The sequence below is a fragment of the Nyctereutes procyonoides genome, unplaced genomic scaffold (assembly GCF_905146905.1).
Source record: "Nyctereutes procyonoides isolate TBG_1078 unplaced genomic scaffold, NYPRO_anot_genome, whole genome shotgun sequence".
Taxonomy (NCBI): Eukaryota; Metazoa; Chordata; class Mammalia; order Carnivora; family Canidae; genus Nyctereutes; species Nyctereutes procyonoides.
Genome location: NW_026575049.1, coordinates 24356851 through 24377412, shown reverse-complemented (window position 1 = coordinate 24377412; position 20562 = coordinate 24356851). Strand labels below are relative to the sequence as shown.

The following is a 20562-nucleotide window of genomic DNA, read 5'->3' as shown; positions in this document are numbered from 1 at the left end:
AGGCTGCCCTCCTGTCTGACTTTGTAGTCTTGAGTTTAAATCTCATGATCTGCCTCCAGTTCATATAAAAGCAAAATGCTATAAAAACCCATGCAGTATTTAATTCCAACCTCTTGGCCCTGTTTTGAAGGTCAAAGATGAGCCAGACTCTCCTCCTGTGGCTCTGGGCATGGTGGACCGCTCTCGGATTCTGCTCTGTGTGCTCACCTTCCTCTGCCTCTCCTTTAACCCCCTGACTGCCCTGTTGCAGTGGGGAGGGGCCCACAGCTCTGACCAGCACCCATATTCCGGCTCTGGCCGCAGCATCCTGTCACTTGAGTCAGGTAGGCAGAGGACCCCTTGTACCACCCAAGGGGGGGTGGGCGGCTGTGACAGGAGATGGGCCCTGTGTGTACAAACTGCTCAGCTTGTCCACCAGGTTCCAAAGGGCTTTTGTAGCAGGCCTGATAAGGACTGGCATAAGTCCCTATTTGGAAGTAACAGGGCACACCCAAGCTCCGTCAGTAAGAACAGAAGAAATCAGGAACCTACACTTCTATTATTATAGGGGTTGGGGATAAGGGAAGGGAGGATACCTATTTGAAGGAGATGTGATATTTTTGTCCGAGTCATGAAATCAGTGGTCTAACCAAACCCACCTTGATTGACGGTGATTTTTGCTATCTTTGTTATCTAGCTATGGTACCTAGTTCCATAGTGACAGGGGCTACGGGGCTCCTATTTAGGCTACAGAACTGTTCCAGATTTGCCTATTGTGTGGATTAAGGTTATGTTTTATTCTTATGGAAAGCATTTAGACGTTGTTACTAAATGAAGCAATCTTGTTACCCACACTTCTGAAAATGAGGTAGAAGGCTTCTAACCTGTTAAATGCTGGGGGTTAGTCAGATGCCCTGCAGTCCCCTAGGGCTGCTCTAGGAGGCCGTTCCTCATGGGCTCAGTGGAGACCTTCCTTTTTAGGTTCTGGGGGCTGGTTTGATTGGATGATGCCAACGCTTCTCTTATGGCTGGTAAATGGTGTGATTGTCCTGAGCGTCTTTGTGAAGCTGCTGGTCCATGGAGAGCCAGTGATCCGGCCACATTCACGCTCCTCAGTCACCTTCTGGAGACACCGGAAGCAGGCCGACCTGGACCTCGCCAGGGTAAGTTCTGCAGCTGATAACTCAGCGACTTATATTGAATACCCTGGTATATAAATATGCCCTGTGGTAGGTGCTTGTGGGTGGTAAGAGTAGGAAGGGACCTGGCCCCTGATGGTCATAGGCAGCAGAGGAGAGGACTCCTATGTGTAAATTATTGCATGAACACAAGATAATCAATCTATGGTCTGGGTTATGACAGAGGAAAAGTAAAGTTCTACGGGAGTTCAGACAGAAGGGACGAGTTCTGGTCAAGAGGATCTGGGGCTTGAGCCACACGGTCAGAAGCAGGAAGGACCTTCTAGGTGGAGAAGTCATGAATAGATGGGGTACTTGGGGACCAGCAGGTAGACAGGTATGTCCAGAGTGCAGGATATATCTGGGACAGATGAGGTCTAAGACTGATATTGTATCTCTGGCCCAAATTGGAGTTAGTAGTCGAAGTAACTGGGCTTTTTTCCCAGTTATCTGGAGAAATCCAGGAAGGTTTTTGAGCAGAAAAATTAGCTGAAAGTTTTCTGTTGAAATTAACAAAGAATTTATAGGAAGGATTCTGGGGCAACTCACAGCATTGAAAGAAGAGTTCAACGTCACATCTCAGAGAAACAAGAGCCAGAACAGTCCTCAGTTTCAGTAAACCACAGGCCGGCTCTCGCCTCCTACAGGATGCCATGGCCACCAGAGAGAACTAGACTGACCAGCCTGGAACTGTAAGCCATGCCTAGGGCTGTGGCACCTGGAATACAGATGTCATTGTTAGGGGCCTACCCCTTAAAGTGAGACTATTCCTAGAAAAAAAGCATTCCAAGCTGTATATCCTAGAGGCAGATTCAGGTCCATGTTTCAGGATTGTTACTCTGGCAGCTGCGTGAAGGATGGGGTGCATGAGGGGGCACAGAAGTAAGTTGGGGACTCCTGGGATGGACCAGAGGAGAGGTGGCAAGAACCCAGAATTGAAAGGAAAAACTGATTCCAGAAATATTTGAGATGTAAAGTGGAGAGGAGGTGATGAGACACTGACACCGGGGTGGGGGAGTCTGGAGCTGTGGTGGCCTCTGTCTGAGCCATGTTGCTCACAAGTGGGGTGAGAAGGGACCAGGAGGCAAGGCTGAGGTGGGTCGGGACCAGAGTGTGCTGGAAGCTGCTCATCAGCCAGGAGAGAGGTGCTGTCCCTGCACTGACCACTTCCCGTAGTGATGCCAGAAGGAAGTACAGGTGTGCCCACTGCAGGACAGGGGAAGGGAGAGGACAGTCTCCGTGTTTGCCAGTGATGAGAGAAACAGGTGTTCAGTACAGGGCCATAGACTCTCCACTAGACCCTCTCAGGATGGCCAAGAGTAGTTTATCTAGATCCTTGGTTATAGTAGTCTAGCCAGGTATTTGTGTAAAACAGTGGTTCTCAGACTTTAGCAGGCAACAGAATCTCCTGGAGAGCCCCAACCCCAGAGGTTCTGATTCAGCAGGTGGCGCAGGGTCGGGCTAGAGCACCAGGAATTTGCATTACCTTTTTTTTTTTTTTTAAGATTTTATTTATTTATTCATGAGAGACACAGAGAGAGAAAGGGGGAGGGAGAGGGAGAGAGACACACACACAGGCAGAGGGAGGAAGCAGGCTCCATGCAGGGAGCCCTAGGTGGGACTCAAGTGGGACTCAAAGTAGGACTCGATCCCAGGTCTCCAGGATCACACCCTGGGCTGAAGGTGGCGCTAAACCACTGAGCCACCTGGGCTGCCCAGGAATTTGCATTTCTGACAAGATCCCAGGGGCTGATGCTACTGGTTCCGGGAACCACACTTTGAGAACCTAAAAGCCTAAAAGATCACATTAGCCTGAAAAATGATCATTTATGTCCACTTTATCATCTTATGTGTAAAACTACTGTGGGAAATTGTGAGTAGTATTTGCTCCAACATAGACCAGAGTACAATCCCAATTTAGTAAAAGGCGAGGAGAATATACGTGTAAATGTCAGCTATCATTCTTCCTGGGGTGTAAGGTCACAGGTGATTTCTTTTTACTTTTTCATAGCTTTCTGAATTTTCCTGGACTCTTCAATGAGCATGTATTACTCTGGTAAACTAGGGAGTGAAGGGAGAGTAAAAGTTTTTGCTAAAATAAAAAGAGGTGGGTGCTTGGGTGGTACAGTCTGTCTGACTTCAGCTCAAGTCATGATCCCAGGCTCCTGAGATTGATTCCACAGCAGACTCTCTGCTGAGCGGGGAGTCTGCTTCTCCCTCTGCCCTTTCACCCTGCTCGTGATCTCTCAAATAAATAAATAAAATCTTTTTAAAAATTAAAAATGAAAATAAAATAAAAAGGGGCACCTGAGTGATGCAGTCAATTAGGCGTCCGACTCTTGATTTCAGCTCAGGTCATGATCTCAGGGTCGTGAGATTGAGCTCCGCATCAGGCTCTGAGTTCAGCAGAGAGAGTCTGCTTAAGATTCTGACTCCCTTTGCCTTTCTCTCTAAAATAAATAAATATTTAAAAAATAAAGCAAAATAAAAAGGCCACAGCAAGGCCAGTGAATGTCACACCTCTCGCTGCTCTCTAGGGGGATTTTGCAGCTGCTGCAGCCAACCTGCAAACCTGCCTGTCGGTGTTGGGCCGCACACTGCCCACCTCCCGCCTGGACCTGGCCTGCAGCCTCTCCTGGAACGTGATCCGCTACAGCCTGCAGAAGCTGAGCCTGGTGCGCTGGCTGCTCAAGAAGGTCTTCCAGCACCGGCGGGCTGCCCCGGCCACCGCCGCAGGCTTTGAGGACGAGGCGAAGGCCAGCGCCCGGGACGCGGCCCTGGCTTATCACAGGCTGCACCAGCTGCACATCACAGGTGAGGGGTGGCCACTGCTTCCTGGCTGGCCTCAGGGTGCCCGATGCCGTCTCTCCACCTTGGCTGGGTTTGCTAGTTCTCTGGCCCATCGGAGCCCTCTTCCCACTGCTGCCCTAGAACAGTGGGACGGACCTTCCACCCACAACCATGGCCACAAAGGTGGCTCATTACTGTAGCCCATCAGTTTAAGATGCACATTTTTTCACATTAATGTCTCTACGTTTAGTCTATGTTCTTTATATGGCGGCATGGTATGGTTGAGTTGGCACTGTTTTTTCCTTAGTGGTTCTTAAATTAATAGTAGACTTAAAATTGATGTCATCTTAGATTCAGTGAAATATTTATTTCATTCAGCTGCTGCTCTGCTAATAGGCAGGCAGGTCAGCAAGTGAATTATGATTTAGTGTGGTAGAGGTAGGAGAAGGATTGGACTTCAGTTGCAGGGCGGGGGTATACTGCTGAGGAGGGTTTCAGGAAAGGCTTTCTGGAAAGTCTTAGCTTTGTATGACAGGATGGGTTGAGTTTGCCAGCCATGTGGAAGGGGGTGTGCCTTCCAGGCAGAGGGATGTTCCCAGGGAGGAACCCCACCTGGAGTGGCTCTTGAGAAGAATATTTCAGTTGTCCTGGAGCCAGCTGCCAGGCAAGGGGAGGGTGATGGGAGCCAGGCAGTGAGGGGCATTCGGACAGTGATGACACCATCAGATTCTGACGAGAGTTGATTCACTCTGCTGGCAGGTAGGAGGTGGGTGGAGAGGATTAAGGATTGCGTCAGGGAGTCCAGGGAGGAGCAAATACAGCTGGAGACGAGAGGTGACAGGAGGAGAGAGAGCAGAAGCTGATAGACAGGACTTGGGGAGCCATGGGATGAGAGGGGCAGGAAAGGAGTGGCAAGGTTGGTTCCCTGGTTTCTTGCTTGAGAGTTTGGGGAAATGGTGTTGCTGCCAATAAAGGTGAGGGAAACAGGCCAAAGAGCAGTTTTCCAGGGAGAAGGTGAGCAGTTTAGTGGAGAATGATGAGCGGCGGTGGACGTGCTGGCTCCGCAGCCTAAGAACAGGGCTTCGTCTCTGGCCTACAGTGAGAAAACTGAGGTTGCTGATGAGAGGCTTTTGGTGAAGGGACCTTCAGGGGACCCAGAAAACACCACATACTACGTGCAGGCCAAGGGCAAGTCAGGTAGAGGCTGCCCGAGAGGTTTGGTGTTGGGGAAGCAAAGTCAGAGGGTTTGAGAAGGGAGGTTGCCATGGGGATATCCAGTGAAGGTCAGAAAGCAGCAGTGGGATGTGGTCCTAGGAAGGTGATGGAAGTACCCTGGTGATGAGGGAGCTGCAGCCCAGAAATGGGGCCTTAGCAGGCCCCAGGGGTGACATGAATGGGAGATGGGACCTGTGGGGCCAGCCGTGAGGTTTTCACACCTGGGGTCATGGTGATTTCCAGCAGAGGGCCCTTGTCTGCAGACCATGCTTCACTCTTCTCTGACCTCTCAGTGTGCCCTTGGGGGATGGAACCAGCTCCCTCCCTGTGTTCTCCCAGCTGTCATGTTCTGGAGAGTTCCAGCTGGAGTAGTTCACATCACTCATTCCCTCCACGTTTGCTGAGCACTCTGTGGGCCTGGCTTTATTCAAGGCACTGAGAGGACAGGTGACTAAAACATGATCCCCTTTTTGCCGCCCAGCCTCCCTCTCCTGAAGAGAGAAAGCCAGCTGGCATCTCCTGGAGGAGAGAGATGTCTGTGCAGAACAAAATGTAGGGGCTGATAGAAAGATGAGGGAAGCAGGGTGGCCCCAGGGGGGAAGAACGTGGGGCTGATGAGGTCAGGAGGCCTGGCTTGGCCACTGTCTGGACCTTTGACAAGGGGCTGCCCCCAAAGCGCAGCCTCCCTCAGTAAAGCTCGTGTGCCCTGGTGCCCTCCCAGCCCCGTAGCAAGGACCAAAACGAGCTCAACAGTGTGGAAGCCTCAACGGCTTCGATGGGCCCTCGTACCCATGCAGGGACACTTTGGCCCCTGCCTTCAGGGTCACACCACATGACTGCAGCCCTCACGCGGGAGCATGTAGGAAGCCTTTTCTAGCCGTCCACCTGCTCACCCAAGACGTGTCCACCATCAGCGCCGATTTGTGTTATTTCCCCTGTGGAAAGCAATGTGCTCATTACATACCGTGCATTCTTTTACAGTGAAAAGAAATTCATGTCGGTTTCTCTTGTTTTGTTTTTTAATTTATATTACCTCTTTCCATGTTTGGAGATTCAAGATGTTTCAGCAGAACGTGGAAAGTGTGGAAGTGCCTACCTGAGTCCCATTCATCGACCTGCAGTCATAATTGCTCTCATTTCCACAGCCCTTGTGCCACGTGGCAGGCACTTGACATACATTTTCACTTGTCCCAACAACCTGTGGGGTGGAAAGGAGCACACAGCCACTTGGTCTCAGAGCCTCGCATCCCATCCAAGACCATCTGATGACAGAGTTCAAGCACTTTCTTCAGTCCTTGTGCTCTTGCTGTGATGGCACTACAGAAAACAGGAAAAAAAGCTTGGTTTGGAGGAATCCAGCCACATTAGTGTCTGTTTCTGCCTGCCACAGGGAAGCTTCCTGCGGGATCTGCCTGTTCAGATGTACACATGGCTTTGTGCGCCGTGAACCTGGCAGAATGTGCAGAGGAGAAAATCCCACCGAGCACGTTGGTTGAGATCCATCTGACTGCCGCCATGGGGCTCAAGACCCGGTGTGGAGGCAAGCTTGGCTTCCTGGCGGTGAGTACCCTGCAGCTCCCTTCTGGGGACTTGCATGAAGCCCCCTTCCCTGGCCAGGAGCTAAGATACAAAGATGGGTGTGGGCTCTGCCTTTGGGGGCCGACTACCTAGAGGGTTAGATAGCCAGTCAGTGGGTTGTTTCACAAATATTTAGGCACTGAACAAAAGAGACAAAAAAACAAACAAACAAGCAAAAAAACAACAGAACCCCTCCTGGCCCTTAGAAGCGTAAGCAGACATTTCAACGCCTGAAGAAAGAAGATTGATTTCAGTGATACAGTGACCCATATTCAGGGGGTTAAATATATGATTCTCCTGCTCTTCCAAGTGGTCATAAAAATTTTTGACATTTTCTGGTTATGTCTCCTGGTGTTTTTACTCATACCAAAGGTAGCAGTTGCATTCCTTGTAGTAATCACAGCACTCTGAGTCCTGAAATGAAAAATGGTGCCTGTCTTGGAGGAGCCCAGGTCAGCCCCAGGGCAGGAACGGCTGTTTTCAAGCGCCTCCATTGTGCCTGGCATAGGGCCAGCCTTGGGAATTCACTGTTGGCGAATCCACAGTCCTTGTTATCAGCTAGCTCACAGCATCTGCTGACCTCAGGCTTTCTCTTACTCCAGCGGAAAGAGGCACATTCTGTTCGGTGCCCACTTCGAGGAGGCTGCTGAATGCATCAGCTGTGTTCAGCACAGAAAGATGACATCTCCATTTGTTGCCTTATCTCCAGAATGGCACCGATGAGCTGATGAATAGGAACATGGCCTGTGGTGACACTGATGTTTCCTGAAGTGTGTTACCCTCATCTAGGTGACAGAGGGCATGAGGAAGCCCAGTGTACTCTCTGTGTCTCAGTCCTGTTTCAGGGACCTTAGATAATGATGTTCATTCAGCAAGTGTCACTGAGTCCCTGCTCTGTACCAGGCATTCCCTAGAGTGGAAATGCAGTGGAGAACAGAACATTCACCCTGTCCTCAGGGAGCGCACAGTCTGGCAGGGAATCCAGACTAGGAATGGGGCTTCTTGTTCTGCCCAGAGAACACCCTGTTCTTGACCCAGGCCTAGGGAAGTGAGGGTGACATTTCTGGGCAAGGTTAGTCTAGGCTGAGAGCAGGAGGTGTGGGCTAGGCTGCTTCCCTATCCTGTTTGTTTGTCCTAGTGCTCTGGGTCAATGTCATCCCACTTGTAACTTTTCTACCCCCAGAAAGCATTTCGAAGACATTAGTTGTATCAAAATACAATGCACATATAGAAAAATGTGAGCATTTTAATTTACAGTTTGTTGAATTTTCGCAAAGTGAACTCACCCATGTAACAGCAGTTGTCCAAATCAAGAAGTAGGACTTCTGGGGCGCCTGGCCAGTTCAGTGAGTGGAACACGTGACTCTTGATCTCAGGTTGTGAGTTCGAGCCCCACATTAGGTATGGAGATTACTTAAAAATAAAATCTTTGAAAGAAGAAGTAGAACTTCCCATCACCCCAAGAAGCTTTTGCGGGCTTTTGTTCACACTGCCCCCTACAAAGATAACTGTTATTCTGAATTCTGGCGCCATAATTTAATCTGCCTCTTATTTGTTATTTCTGTAAACGTTTTACTGAAGTATAATATCCATGTAGAAAAGTACACAAATCCTAAATACACAGTTCAGTGACTTCACAAAGTGAATATACTCATACAGCCAGCAGACAGATCAAGAACAGAACAGAACCAGGACCCCAGAAGCATCCTTTGGGCCCCCTGCAGTCAGCACACTCCCCCTACTGCCAAGGCCTCCCACCAGGGTAACCACCATCCGGATCACTTAGGTGTTTTGCCTGTGTTGGAATGTTATAGGAGAGTCACACAGCATGTAGTATATGTGTCCAGCTGCTTTCACTCAGTGTCGTGTGTAAGATTCATTGCTCTACAGTATTCCATTCTGTGCCTAGACTTAGAGATGGACTTTTTGAGTTGTTTCCTATTCTTGGTTACTATGAACAGCACTGCTGTGAACATCCCTGTTCGTTCTCTGGTGAGCGTGTGATTGCACTTCTAGGGATGGTATTGCTAGGTCAGTGGTTACACGTATGTTCAGCTTCAGTAGACAACGCCTAACAGTTTTGTTTTGTTTTGTTTTGTTTTAAGATTTTATTTATTAATGAGAGACGGGGGGTGGGGTGCAGGCAGAGGGAGAAGCAGGCTCCATGCAAGGAGCCCGACGTGGGACTCGATCCTGGGTCTCCAGGATCAGGCCCTGGGCTGAAGTTGGTGCTAAACCGCCAAGCCACTTGGGCTGCCCCCTAACAGTTTTCCAGAGCAGGTGTACCAATTGCCACTCCTCCCGCGGTGTATGAAAGAAAGTTCCAGTTCTATATCCTCTCCAAACACATGATAGTATCATTTCTGGCCTTTCTGGTTTTCATTGGTAATTTCCAGGGCATTAATAATGTTGAGCACCGTTTCATTGGCCATTTGGATAATTTCTTTTGTGAAAATCATGTTAAAGTGTTATTACCTGTTTATTTGACATGTCTGTCTATTGATTCAAGGTTATTTATTTTGGCTTTGATCCTTTGTTGGATATGTGCTTTGTGTGTATCTCCCTCTTGTGCTTGCCTAGTTTCTCTCTTTTTTTTTTAAGATTGATTTATTTGAGAGAGAGCACGAGCAGGGAGAGGGAAGAGGGAGAGAGAGAATCTCAAGCAGACTCCTCACTGAGATAATGACCTGAGCCAAAACCAAGAGTCGAATGCTTAGCCAGCCGAGCCACCCAGGTGCCCCTATTTATATTAGAGAGAGAGAGCGGGGGTGGGGGAAAGGGGGGAGGGGCAGAGAATCTCAAGCAGACTCCACCCTGAGCACAGAGCCCGACTTGGGGCTCGATCTCACGACCCTGATATCATGAGCAGAGACGAAACCAAGAGTCAGACCTTCAAGGAACTGAGCCACCCAGGGGTCCCGCCTAATCTCTCTCTTAATGGTGTCCGTTGATGAGCACAAGTTGTTAATGTTCGTGAAATCAGACGTTTAGTCTTTCCTATCACAGATACTTTCTGTCCTGTTCAGTGCATTTTTGTCCTCCGTTACAGACACTCTACTGGGTTTTTCGCCAGTCGCTGTACTTTCTATTTCCACACCCAAACCCATATCCACCTGGAATTGACTTTTGTGTGAGGTGAAGGTAGAGATGCAAGATCTACTTTTTTTCCTATATGGATATCTCCCTGCCCCAGGCTCTATTATTAAAATGCTTGTCATTGCCTCACTGGACCAACTGGCACTTTTGTCATAAATCAAGTGCCCATGTGTAACGAGTCTGCTTCTGGATGCACCACCACCACACACCCTAATGGTTGAGTCTTCTAATGTGTCTGATATCTGGAAGTGTCAGCCCTCTAGCTTTAGTGACTAGTTTGTGCCCTTTACCTTCCCCTATAAATGTTGAGATCATCCTATCATACTGAAAGCCCCCCCTGGGGTTTTGACTGTCCTTACTGCCAAGACGCAGCTACGCTTCAGAGGGACTCAGCCTGCTTGAGGAGGGTATATGTGTGGCAGCCGAGGATCAGGAAGATGGTGCCCTTGAAACTGTCCCTGCCCATGAGCCCCTCTCCCCAAAAACATCTGATGTGTCTAACAAAGGGTAAGCAGTCACTGTGTATTTCCTCGGAGTTTCCTCCTTGCATGTACTAACATACACGCATTATCTATTTAATGTGATCCTACCAGGGGATCCCTGGGTGGTTCAACGGTTTGGTGCTTGCCTTTGGCCCAGGGCGCGATCCTGGGGTCCTGGGATCGAGTTCCACGTCGGGCTCCCGGCATGGAGCCTGCTTCTCCCTCTGCCTGTGTCTCTGCCTCTCTCTCTCTATGTCTATCATAAATAAATAAATAAATCTTTAAAAGAAAAAAAAAATGTGATCCTACCAGAAACCCTGTTCTGCCACTTGCTTTGTCAACCAAACAATGAGCCATGGGCCTCTTTCTTTGCTACCTCCTTACTCCACAGAGAGGTTCCTGGTACTCTAGCACGTTTGCCGGGGCATGTTCAGTTGCCTCTAATATATGCAGTTACGGTGCTGCCGGCAGTGTCGCCACACACTCTCCTCACCCACTTGTATGAGTCTCCCCTGAGGTGAAATCTCTCAAAGTGGTGAGCTCACTCAGAGGGCATAAGTATCTGGAACACCGATGGTATTGCCAGATTTGCATTTCAGTAAGGTGGACAAAGAAGAGGAACTGATTTCTAGGAAAGTAACCACCCCTTTCATCTGTTGGCTTCTCTTGAGAGGTGCCAGACTAGCAGACCCAGACAGTACTTAAAGAGGAAGAAGCTTTGAATTCAGTCAAATGCAGCTGAATTCAGTCAGCTAGCAAATGAGTTGGGCTTTGAGGGCAAGCAGAAGGCTGGCCTCTCTGAAAATGGTTTAAACCAGAGGTTCCCAGTCTTTCTCCGTTCATGGCACCCTTTGTGTCCTCAGTAATTTTTACATGGTTGCCCTGGGCTAAAAGAAATACCTAACTGTTCTGTTTATTTATTAGTTCTGTACAGACATCTTAATACACATTTAGGTCTTAACAATTTAGTAGCCAATAAAGAAATAGACACAAAATTGAAATAAATAGTATTTTTATTTTTTAAAATATATTTATTTATTTATTTATGAGAAACACAGAGAGAGGTAGAGACATAGACAGAGGGAGAAGCAGGCTCTCTGTGGAAAGTCTGATGTGGGACTCGATCCCAGGACCCTGGGATCACGACCTGAGCCAAAGGCAGATGCTAAACCACTGAGCCACCCAGGCATCCTGTATTTTTATTCTTGATAACTGTAAATAATTGACTGCTGGGATACATACATGTGCCTGTTCGGTGTTGCAAACCTTCTCAAGCCTTGAAATCAGAGTAGCATCACCAACTTCTGGTAACACCACCAACGCTTGCTTTTTACTACAACAGCCTCTAAAAACTCAGCTTCGTGAAGCTATGACATCATCCAAAGAAAGGTTGTGCAGTCTCACATCGAGACTTCAAACTACCACCACTTAGTAGTTTAAGTGGTGTTTGACTCAGTTGGGCACGGCTATATTTACCTCAGAAATGTGAAATATCCAGTGGTGCACCTGCAGGCTCCCTGTGGTGCTTGGGGGTACCTTGGCACACAGTTTGAGAACCATAGGGTAAGCCTGGTATGGAAAGACAATGTGGAATTGGAACTTCGGGGTGGCTCTCAGGATCTAAGCAGTTCTGAGTCTCCTGACATGGCTGCTCAGTTTGGCAGTTAGCAGATGAGTTAGAGGAAGGGGGGCTCATAGGCCATGGCTTGGGTGGATTCTGGTGTCTGTAGAATTTAGAGAAATTAGGGCATCCCAGGTAGCTCAGCAGTTAAGTGCTGCCTTCAGCCCAAGGTGTGATCCTGGAGACCCGGGGTTGAGTCCCACATCAGGCTCCCTGCATGAAGCCTGCTTCTCCCTCTGCCTGTGTCTGTGCCTCTGTGTGTGTGTGTGTGTGTGTGTGTGTGTGTCTCATGAATAAATAAATATAATCTTAAAAAAAAAAGAATTTAGGGAAATTATCATAGAGTGATAATGCCAAGAAAATTAAAAGAGCAACAGAAGTTATTCTTTCAGTTTGCCTTCTAGAAATTATACTGTAGATGATTATATCCCAGGATTTATATGTCTTATTAATTCAAACCACTAAACTCCAGCTCTCTCTCTCTCACATACACACACACACACACACACACACACACACGCATGCATGGGCGCTGAGATAGATGTCTTAAAACTAAGGTTTTTCTTAAGAATTAAGCTTTAAAATGTACTCTAACTTAATGATTTCCTTAATCATTCCTTGGGTTCCTCTTGTAAAACCACCTAACCAGGCTTTTTTGCTGCTTCATTTGGTGACATTTGGGCCCTTCTGAGGAACCAGTGGTTTTCAGTTTCCCCTGAAGCAGCGCCCTGCTCCCTTGCTTATCAGGCAAGTGGTAGAAGGTTCTCTGACTTCAGAGGCCCCGGGATTGCCACCACCCCACCCCTAACCTCTGTTCAGTTCAGGCTCCTCCACTGCAGTTACCGGCTCAGATTCAGCAAGCACTCTGTTGACAGTCAGGAGGTGGTCATGGATTTCCTCCGCACTTGTTCTCCAGTGTCCCATCTCAAATACAGCGGTCTGCAAAGAGTAGGGGAGTCCATTAGTGCTGCTGGCCCCTTGATGAGAGACTTCGGGGAAGATTCGTGATTGTACTAGAGTTTCTCCATAGAGCAGTCTGGCCAGGTCATTTTCTCTCAGATTCAGGCAGCACTCTCCAGATCTCCCGCCCCCACCCCAGGAGAGTCCATCATCTCTGTCTGTTCCCTGAGTGGCACTCTGGCTGGTGGTGCTATTTCTGACCCTGGCATTCAAGTCTTCTAAAGCCGTTATATTAGCTGATGGCTACTTAGAGCCCAGTAAAGGTCAGACCCATCACGCTGAACCAGACACGGAGGCGCTGCCCTCATCGTGGGCGCCAGGGAGGAAGTGCAAAGGCTGAAGGCCGAGAGCATGTCCCAGTGGCCCCTCTGGGCTTCCTGAGCCCTGGGGGTTGTACTTCTGCCTCCCTTCCATCCTTCTCTGCTCAGCTCATTCAGATGAGCCTGCATTGAGCAGTTTTATGGGTTCATTCAGATGAACCTACATTGAGCAGTTTTATGGGTTGGAAATCATGGGTTTTAGAGTAACAATATCCTCACTCGGTAATTGACAGGATTTCTGAAAACATGGAGAGACAGCGTGTCTGCAGTTCTTCCTGGGAGCCTGTTACCTGCAGGTAGAGGAGGGTCCTGGAAGATGAGGGCACTGGCTTCGAGCTGCCCAGCGAAGAGGCTCTCAAAGTCTTTCCTGGCCTTCCCTCTCAGGCTGGTGTTCACATCCGGGAATTGTCTAGGGATGATGTGGTAGTCCCTTTAGGGGGTTAAATAAAGCCCTTCAGGGGCAATTCTGGGGGGGAGACATCATCATATGCACACATGCCTGCATGGGTCCTTAGACGAGCCTCGGGGCTGCTACCCTTCACTTCGGTGCCTTCCAGTGTGACTGTGACGTAAATAACACTAGCCACTTGCTGTGTGCCTTTTCTATACTCTTCATACTCAGAAGTAAAAGAGATGAAAAATCAGTCAAAGCTGATCAGAACACAGTTTTGCCTAAAAATATCCTAAGAGATAAGTAATAGAAAGGACAGAGAAGGAAAAGCCCCAGGATCCAAGGGGCCACCTGGCTGGGACACAGGCCCTCACAGGGCTGCAGGTGGAAATGCAGCTGGGGGGCCCCTGTGACCTCTCCCCCACGATCCACCCCCTCCCGATCCCTGCAGGTTGAATGCCAGCAGGGCCAGAGGGAGATTCCAGGAGGGGTGAGGCAGACGGAGCAGGGCAGGGTGCCACGGGTCCCCACAGGTACCCTGAAACCCTGTCCATCCCTCCTGCTGCAGGCTGTGCCTGGTCACCATGCCCGGCAGGCTCTACTAGAGCCACTTGCTCTAGTTTCACTGGTGGCGTTTACTCCTAGGGATGGGGGGGGCTCCCGGCCCTCCTGCTGATCTTTCCCCAGCCTATTTCCACCGTCGTCGTGCTTTCTGATGACCCCAGGGTGGCTGCAGCCAGCATTCTCCCGCCCTAATCACCCCTGGTCCTTGTCTGTCCACAGAGCTACTTCCTCAGTAGAGCCCAGAGCCTGTGTGGCCCAGAGCGCAGCGCCGTCCCTGACTCACTGCGCTGGCTGTGCCACCCCCTGGGCCAGAAGTTTTTCATGGAGCGGAGCTGGTCAGTGAAGTCGGCTGCCAAGGAGAGTCTGTACTGTGCTCAGAGGAACCCAGGTGAGAATTCTGCAGCCACTGAGGATTGGCAGCAGCCACGAGAGCCACCAGTACTTCAGGGGGACTGTGCTTCAAACACATGGGGACACAGGTGGTCTCAGTCTTGTTTTCCCCAAAGCTCGGGGACGCCACAAGCCTGGTTAGCTAGGCTCAGTATGCAGCTCGCCTGTCTCTGACATTCAAAGCCTGTGGTCCATACCTCCCCACCCTGTTCTTGCCCTCGTTCTGGCTGCTTTGGAGACACACAGGATGTGTGGAGTTACTATTCGCTGGCTCCCGCCTTCTGGGCCCCCTGGAAAGCAGATGTGTATAAGGAGCAGTTAGAGAGCAGTAGATGACAGGCGGTCATCAAGTGCTCAGAGTGGTGGTGGCGACAGGGCTCCAGGCAGCAGAGGAGACAATGGCTTGCAGTCCCTGGCGTTTGACAGTGATTGGAGGCGACTTGTCCCACTCTCAGACTTGAGCGGCCAGTGGCTTTCTGCTCCCCGCGTGCGTTCCCCTCTAAAGTGGGAGCCTGGGGAGAGTGAGGCATGTTCTGCAGGTATGGTCTGTGTGTGAGCTTCCGCTACCCCCCCTTTTTTTAATGATAACTTTTTGCTCAATATAAGAATGGTGCATGACATAAAAAGAAAGGATAAAAGTGAAAGCAATCCTTAGTCTCAACTCCATCCCCACAGTCTGCTTTGTCTACACTGCAGACTTCACTGGCCTTCTCGCCTCGCACAGGCTCTTTCTAGGCCTCATTGCCCAGAATGTGCCCTGCCTCCCCATCCTTGTCAGATGGAGGCCCCCACATCTACACGTGTGAGGGGAAGGAAGGGGCCGCTGCCACCCTGCTTCAGGCCTGCCATTGGGGACTTGGTAATGACAGCTGTTGCAAGCACTGCAGACCATTGCTGGCCACAGGAATGGAAAACAGGTCTTCTGTGTCATGTCAAGGCAGTGGCCACCTCCTTGTTCTCCTTGGCTGACTGTCCCTCCCATTTTCTGTTTACTGATGAGGCTTGCAGCCCCAACCTTGAAGTACTAAGTACTGTGCCAGGAGACAGCACCACACACCTCCCCACCACCTTCCGGCCACCTAACAGGGTGGTTCCAGGCTTTGGTTGAGAAGGGGCTTTGATCCTCATTCAGAGAGGAGAGCTGTTCCTCAGGTCCCTCTCCCCACCCTTTATTTTCTCTGCAAAGACAAAATGGGCTCACGATAAGACCAGCTGACCCTTTTGGCTTTTCCCCTCTTCTTCAGCTGACCCCATCGCACAGGTCCACCAGGCCTTCTGCAAGAACCTGCTGGAGCGAGCAGTTGAATCACTGGTGAAGCCTCAGGCCAAGAAGAAGGCTGGAGACCAGGAAGAAGAGAGCTGGTAACGTTTCCCGGATGCGCCCCTGCCTCGGTCATCTGCGAGGCTCACGCACCTGGCAGGAAACAAGCCTTTGTGCAGGGTCTGCAGGGAAATGGAATGATTCCTTGGTCTTTTTTTCTCAAACCTGGGAGCCCTATGAGAGTCCCGAGTGAGCTTGACCTGACCTCTTTGCCCTCTCACACCAAGTGTGCTGCTTTTCCCCTCGTCCTTTCCCCATACCTCCACCAAGCAGAGGCAGTTCTTGGAGCAGATCAGAGATGTGGCTAGGTTGCGCTGCTTTTTGGGGTGGTGAGGGGTGGCCTGTAGGGGGCATAGGAGTAGAATGTGGAAGGCTGAGCAAAAGGCAGCCGTCTGGGGGACGCAGTGTGCCAAGCAGTTTCTTTCTCTTACACAGCAATTGAGCACGGTCTTTCCTTCTCAGAGTAACAAGACCTGTAGGGCAGACAGGTGCTGGGGTCACTGCCCTACAAAGCCCAGGTCCTGCCCAGAGTGCACGTGAGCAGAGCAGGGAGGGCAGTTCTGTCCTGTGACATCAGCAGCTTTGTGGGAGGAGATGACGTTTGAATTAGGCCTTGAGGGGAAGAGTCAGAAAGAGAAAGGCTGGAGCATCAGGAGCGGCCCAGGGACAGGCAAAGAAGGCCTGTGGAGACTGACTGGCATTGGGGGCAGGGCTCAGGGTGTGCTTGGTGAGGGGGGGGTAAGGGGCCACAATGGCCACTGGCTTTCAGAACTGGGGCACAGGTGCCAGCCACAAGGGTGGGCCTTCTGTACATCCCAATATACAGTAAAGCCGTTTCTTTTCTCTCTAGCGAATTCTCTAATGCTCTGGAGTACCTGAAATTACTGAATTCTTTTGTGGACTCTGTGGGGATTGTGACCCCGCCCTTCTCCAGCAGCTCCGTGCTCAAGTCGGCCCTTGGTAAGCACCCTACAGGGTGGCTCTGCGGGCCTCATGTTGCTTAATTCACTCCTCACAGCCCCTTTGTCCCAGGGGCTCCAGGGCAGTGATGAGTGTGCACCGGAGACTCTTCCCTGGACCTGAAGCATGGGTCTGTGGCCCACACGTAGCCCCCACCCATAGTTACCCTGCTGGGTGGGATTCTGGAGATAGGAAATAATGATTCTCCTCAAAGTATGATGGTGAACAGTGAATATATTTCTTGGGCCCTAGCCGAGTGGGGCAGACATCTTACCAAACACCCAGACTGGGCAGCAAGTGGTCCAAGTAGTGGCGGCTCACTGTCTGATGCACAGTGGTCCCAGGGCTGCTTTTGGGTCTGATGCTGTCTGCTGAAGAGACTTTTTGATCCGGGTATCTGTACTGCTCTGCAGCTACCCATTGGTTGAGCTGGTGCAAGCCACTGACTGAATTGGCACCAGGACATTCTTTGTTTCCATCCCTCGACTGCCATCAGGATGATGGCCTAGCAGCTGTTTCAAGGCTGCTGGGAGAAGGAGGCTGTCAAGCTCTCTCCTGGCCATTCTCCCCAGGGAGGAAAGGATTCCAGAAAAAAGGAGCTGCCCCATCATGATCCCTGACCGGGTGGCCTAGCTTTAAAGAAGCAAGGCTCTTCCACCTTTTATCTTACTTAACACTTCCGCCCCCCCCACCCACCACCCACCCCTGGCTTTATGAGACCACTAGCACCGTCATCCTGCAGCTGAGAAAACTGAGCCTCTGATAGAGAAACACTAAAGATCCTCACAAGAGCTTCTTACTGCAAACACTTGAGAAGCCCCGTTTTTCATGACTCTTAGAGATTCAGGTTGTTTCTAGCATTTTACTGAAAAAGTACACTACAGGGGCACCTGGGTGGCTCAGTTGGTTGAGCATCTGACTCTTGATTTTGACTCAGGTCATGAACTCAGGGTGGTGAGATTGCTGGGAGGGGAATCTGCTTGAGATTCTCTCTCTCCCTCTGCCCCTCCTCCCTGTTCGTGCGCATATGTGCTTTCTCTCTCTCTCTCTCTCCAATCTTTTTTAAAAATTATACTACAGGGATGCCTGGGTGGCTCGGTAGTTGGGCGTCATCTGCCTTTGGCTCAGGGCATGGTCGCATGGTCCCGTGGTCGAGTCGCACATCGGGCTCCCTGCATGGAGCCTGCTTCTCCCTCTGCGTCTGTCTCTGCCCCTCTCTCTCTGTGTCTCTCATGAATAAATAAAATCTTTTAAAAAAAATTATACTATAGTAAACATCTTTGTTCTACTTTTTTTCTCTGTTTAGGCCAATTTTTTGTGATAGCTTGCCCAAAATGGGATTACTAGATTAATAGGAGTGAGCATCTTTAAGGCTCTCCATACAGATTGCCAAACACTTTCCAAAAGATGGTACTGGCTCGTGTCCCACCAGAATTGCATGAGAGGGCAACCCAAAGGTCCCCAGCCCATTACCAGATGGTAGTGATGGCTCGTGCACACGGGGACACTAGGCGCAGGCAGCCAGGCTGAGTGCGGGAGGTCTATGGTGCTAGAGTAATATTTGGTACTATTCCCTCCTAGGTCCAGATGTCATCTGTCGGTGGTGGACATCCGCCATCACTGTGGCCATCAGCTGGCTCCAGGGAGACGACGCAGCTGTACGCACTCATTTTACCGAAGTAGAGCGTGTCCCCAAAGCCCTGGAAGTAACAGAGTACGTAAGCCTCCTTGACGACTTACTTGCTTCTTTCCAGGGGATTCCCTAAAGCCAGGGGTGCCAGGCCCACTGTTCTGTGTTAGCAGGAACAGGCAAGTCTGAGTGGTCGTTGGAGTGAAAGGTCAGGCAGCCCAGGGACTACATGATAGATGGAAGGAGAGAGCCAGCGGGAGGAAGAGGGCGGCATGGAGACACCGAGCTTGGCAAGCACCCTGTCCGTGCCTGTGCTGTCCTTGCAGCTATCTGCTGATTCCGGGGCCACCTCCCCCATTGTCCGTGGAGCCACAAGCTAGAGGGAGGGCAGTGTGGCTCCTGGCATCCTTGGAAGCTCATGGAAGGTGGCTCCCAGCCAGCACGGGCTGTGAGGGGCCCCAAGGATCCCTCTCTTGTGGGCCAGCACTGGACCCATTTTCCTTCTAGCCACCTCAGCCATATCACTCAAAGGGCCTTGGGCCCGTAGCACAAGGCACAACTGGAGAGCTTTTGACCTTCCTCCTGGGAGACTCACGCCTGCCTCTTGGATGCCTTTGGCACTGCCTGCTGACACTGGCTGTTTCTGACTGAGTGTCCCTAACATCTTCTGCAACCCCAGAGTAGTAGTAAAATGCTCCAGCAGGTCCTGTCCTCAGAGCCAAGGCTGGAACATTTCCTGTCAAGCAGACTATTAACCAGGAGAGCAGGAAAGAGCTGAGAAAAGAATGTCTAGGCAGATTCTCTAAGGTAGGGCAGCCCTGGTGGCGCAGCGGTTTAGCGCCACCTGCAGCCCGGGGTGTGATCCTGGAGACCTGTTATCGAGTCCCACGTTGGGCTCCCTGCATGGAGCCTGCTTCTCTCTCTGCCTGTGTCTGCCTCTTTCTCTCTCTCTGTGTCTCTATGAATAAATAAATAAAATCTTAAAAAAAAAATTCTCTAAGGTAGGTCTGACACCCCCATTTCACTTAAGTAACCTGTTGTCGACACCCCGATTCGTCAGCACCTACCTTGCACCCTACCCTGTGTGTGTTGTCTCCCAGCTAGTGTGCCTGAGGACATGACAGGAAATTGTCCAAAGTCCCCTCATGTGAGCAGCAGAGCCCTGGCATCAGGCTAAGACCCTCAGCAGACATGCCTCACCCAGAATTCAGTCGCCCTGGGGTCCTTAGGGATAATGATGCTGTGGGACCCCACCCTCACCCTCCCCAGCCTCTCCCCAGTCTGCTCTATGAAAAGACACTAGTTTCTCTACAGAGTTGAACACCCAGCTTCTGAGGGGATGGCCCCTCAGCAGGTGTAAATCATGGAGTAAATACTTTATGCCCCCATAGGTGGCGGCAAGTGGGACTGTGGCCACTTTATAGATTGTTTGTCGGTTAGATGGCTCCTTAGTGACAGTCCTGGTGGTTGAGCCCAAGTCTCTGATCCTTTCCTCTTGGCCACATGCCCTGTTTCCGGGCCTCCTGGACCTCTTCCATGATTCCATCATTTATTTGGTGGATGCTTAACTGAGGGCCCTCTGAGTGCCAGCTGGGTTCTAGGCTCTGAGAGGCAGCAGGGAACACGAGCAAATTACAGCCAGGAGCGGGTAGATAGTGGCCAGACCTGCACAGGCTCTTCTCCTGTGGGCACCTGGTGCGATTGCCTTTGCCAGGCCAGCCGTGACTTCCGTGAGGCAGCCAGTGCCTCTCTTCCCCGGGAGGTGTCTGGGCCAGAGGGAGGGAGGCCCATCAACCACAAGTTGGTGTCAGGGGAACCGGAGGTGGGTACAAAGGGCCTGACTCAGTGGGCAGCCAGAGGAGGCTAATAGGGGGCAGGACAGGAGAAGGCAGCCCAGGGGCGCAGCAGGAGGACTAAGTCTCAGGGGACAGGCTGGTGAGAGCGGGCTCGCCCCTGCGTCCACGCCAACAGAGGCACAGGAATGTGAAGGGGAAGGAGGTGAGCTCCGCATGCCCACATCCTGTAGCAGGCAGAGGCAGGGGTGGGGTGAGGGTGGGGGTGGGGAACAGGGCCATGGCTAGGCTGAG

At 50.8% G+C, this 20562-nt stretch overlaps 1 protein-coding gene across 2 annotated transcripts in view; it reads left to right on the top strand.

Moving 5' to 3' along the window:
* The window catches only part of SREBF2 (sterol regulatory element binding transcription factor 2), a 61981-nt gene that overhangs the window by 34800 nt on the left and 6619 nt on the right, over nucleotides 1-20562 (top strand). For both annotated transcript variants that reach the window (XM_055328040.1, XM_055328041.1), the window contains exons 8-15: nucleotides 131-323; nucleotides 961-1142; nucleotides 3695-3971; nucleotides 6553-6722; nucleotides 14394-14562; nucleotides 15809-15926; nucleotides 16736-16845; nucleotides 18427-18559. In XM_055328040.1, the coding sequence (XP_055184015.1) occupies nucleotides 131-323; nucleotides 961-1142; nucleotides 3695-3971; nucleotides 6553-6722; nucleotides 14394-14562; nucleotides 15809-15926; nucleotides 16736-16845; nucleotides 18427-18559 (1352 nt within the window). The remainder of the gene's footprint in view (nucleotides 1-130; nucleotides 324-960; nucleotides 1143-3694; nucleotides 3972-6552; nucleotides 6723-14393; nucleotides 14563-15808; nucleotides 15927-16735; nucleotides 16846-18426; nucleotides 18560-20562) is intronic.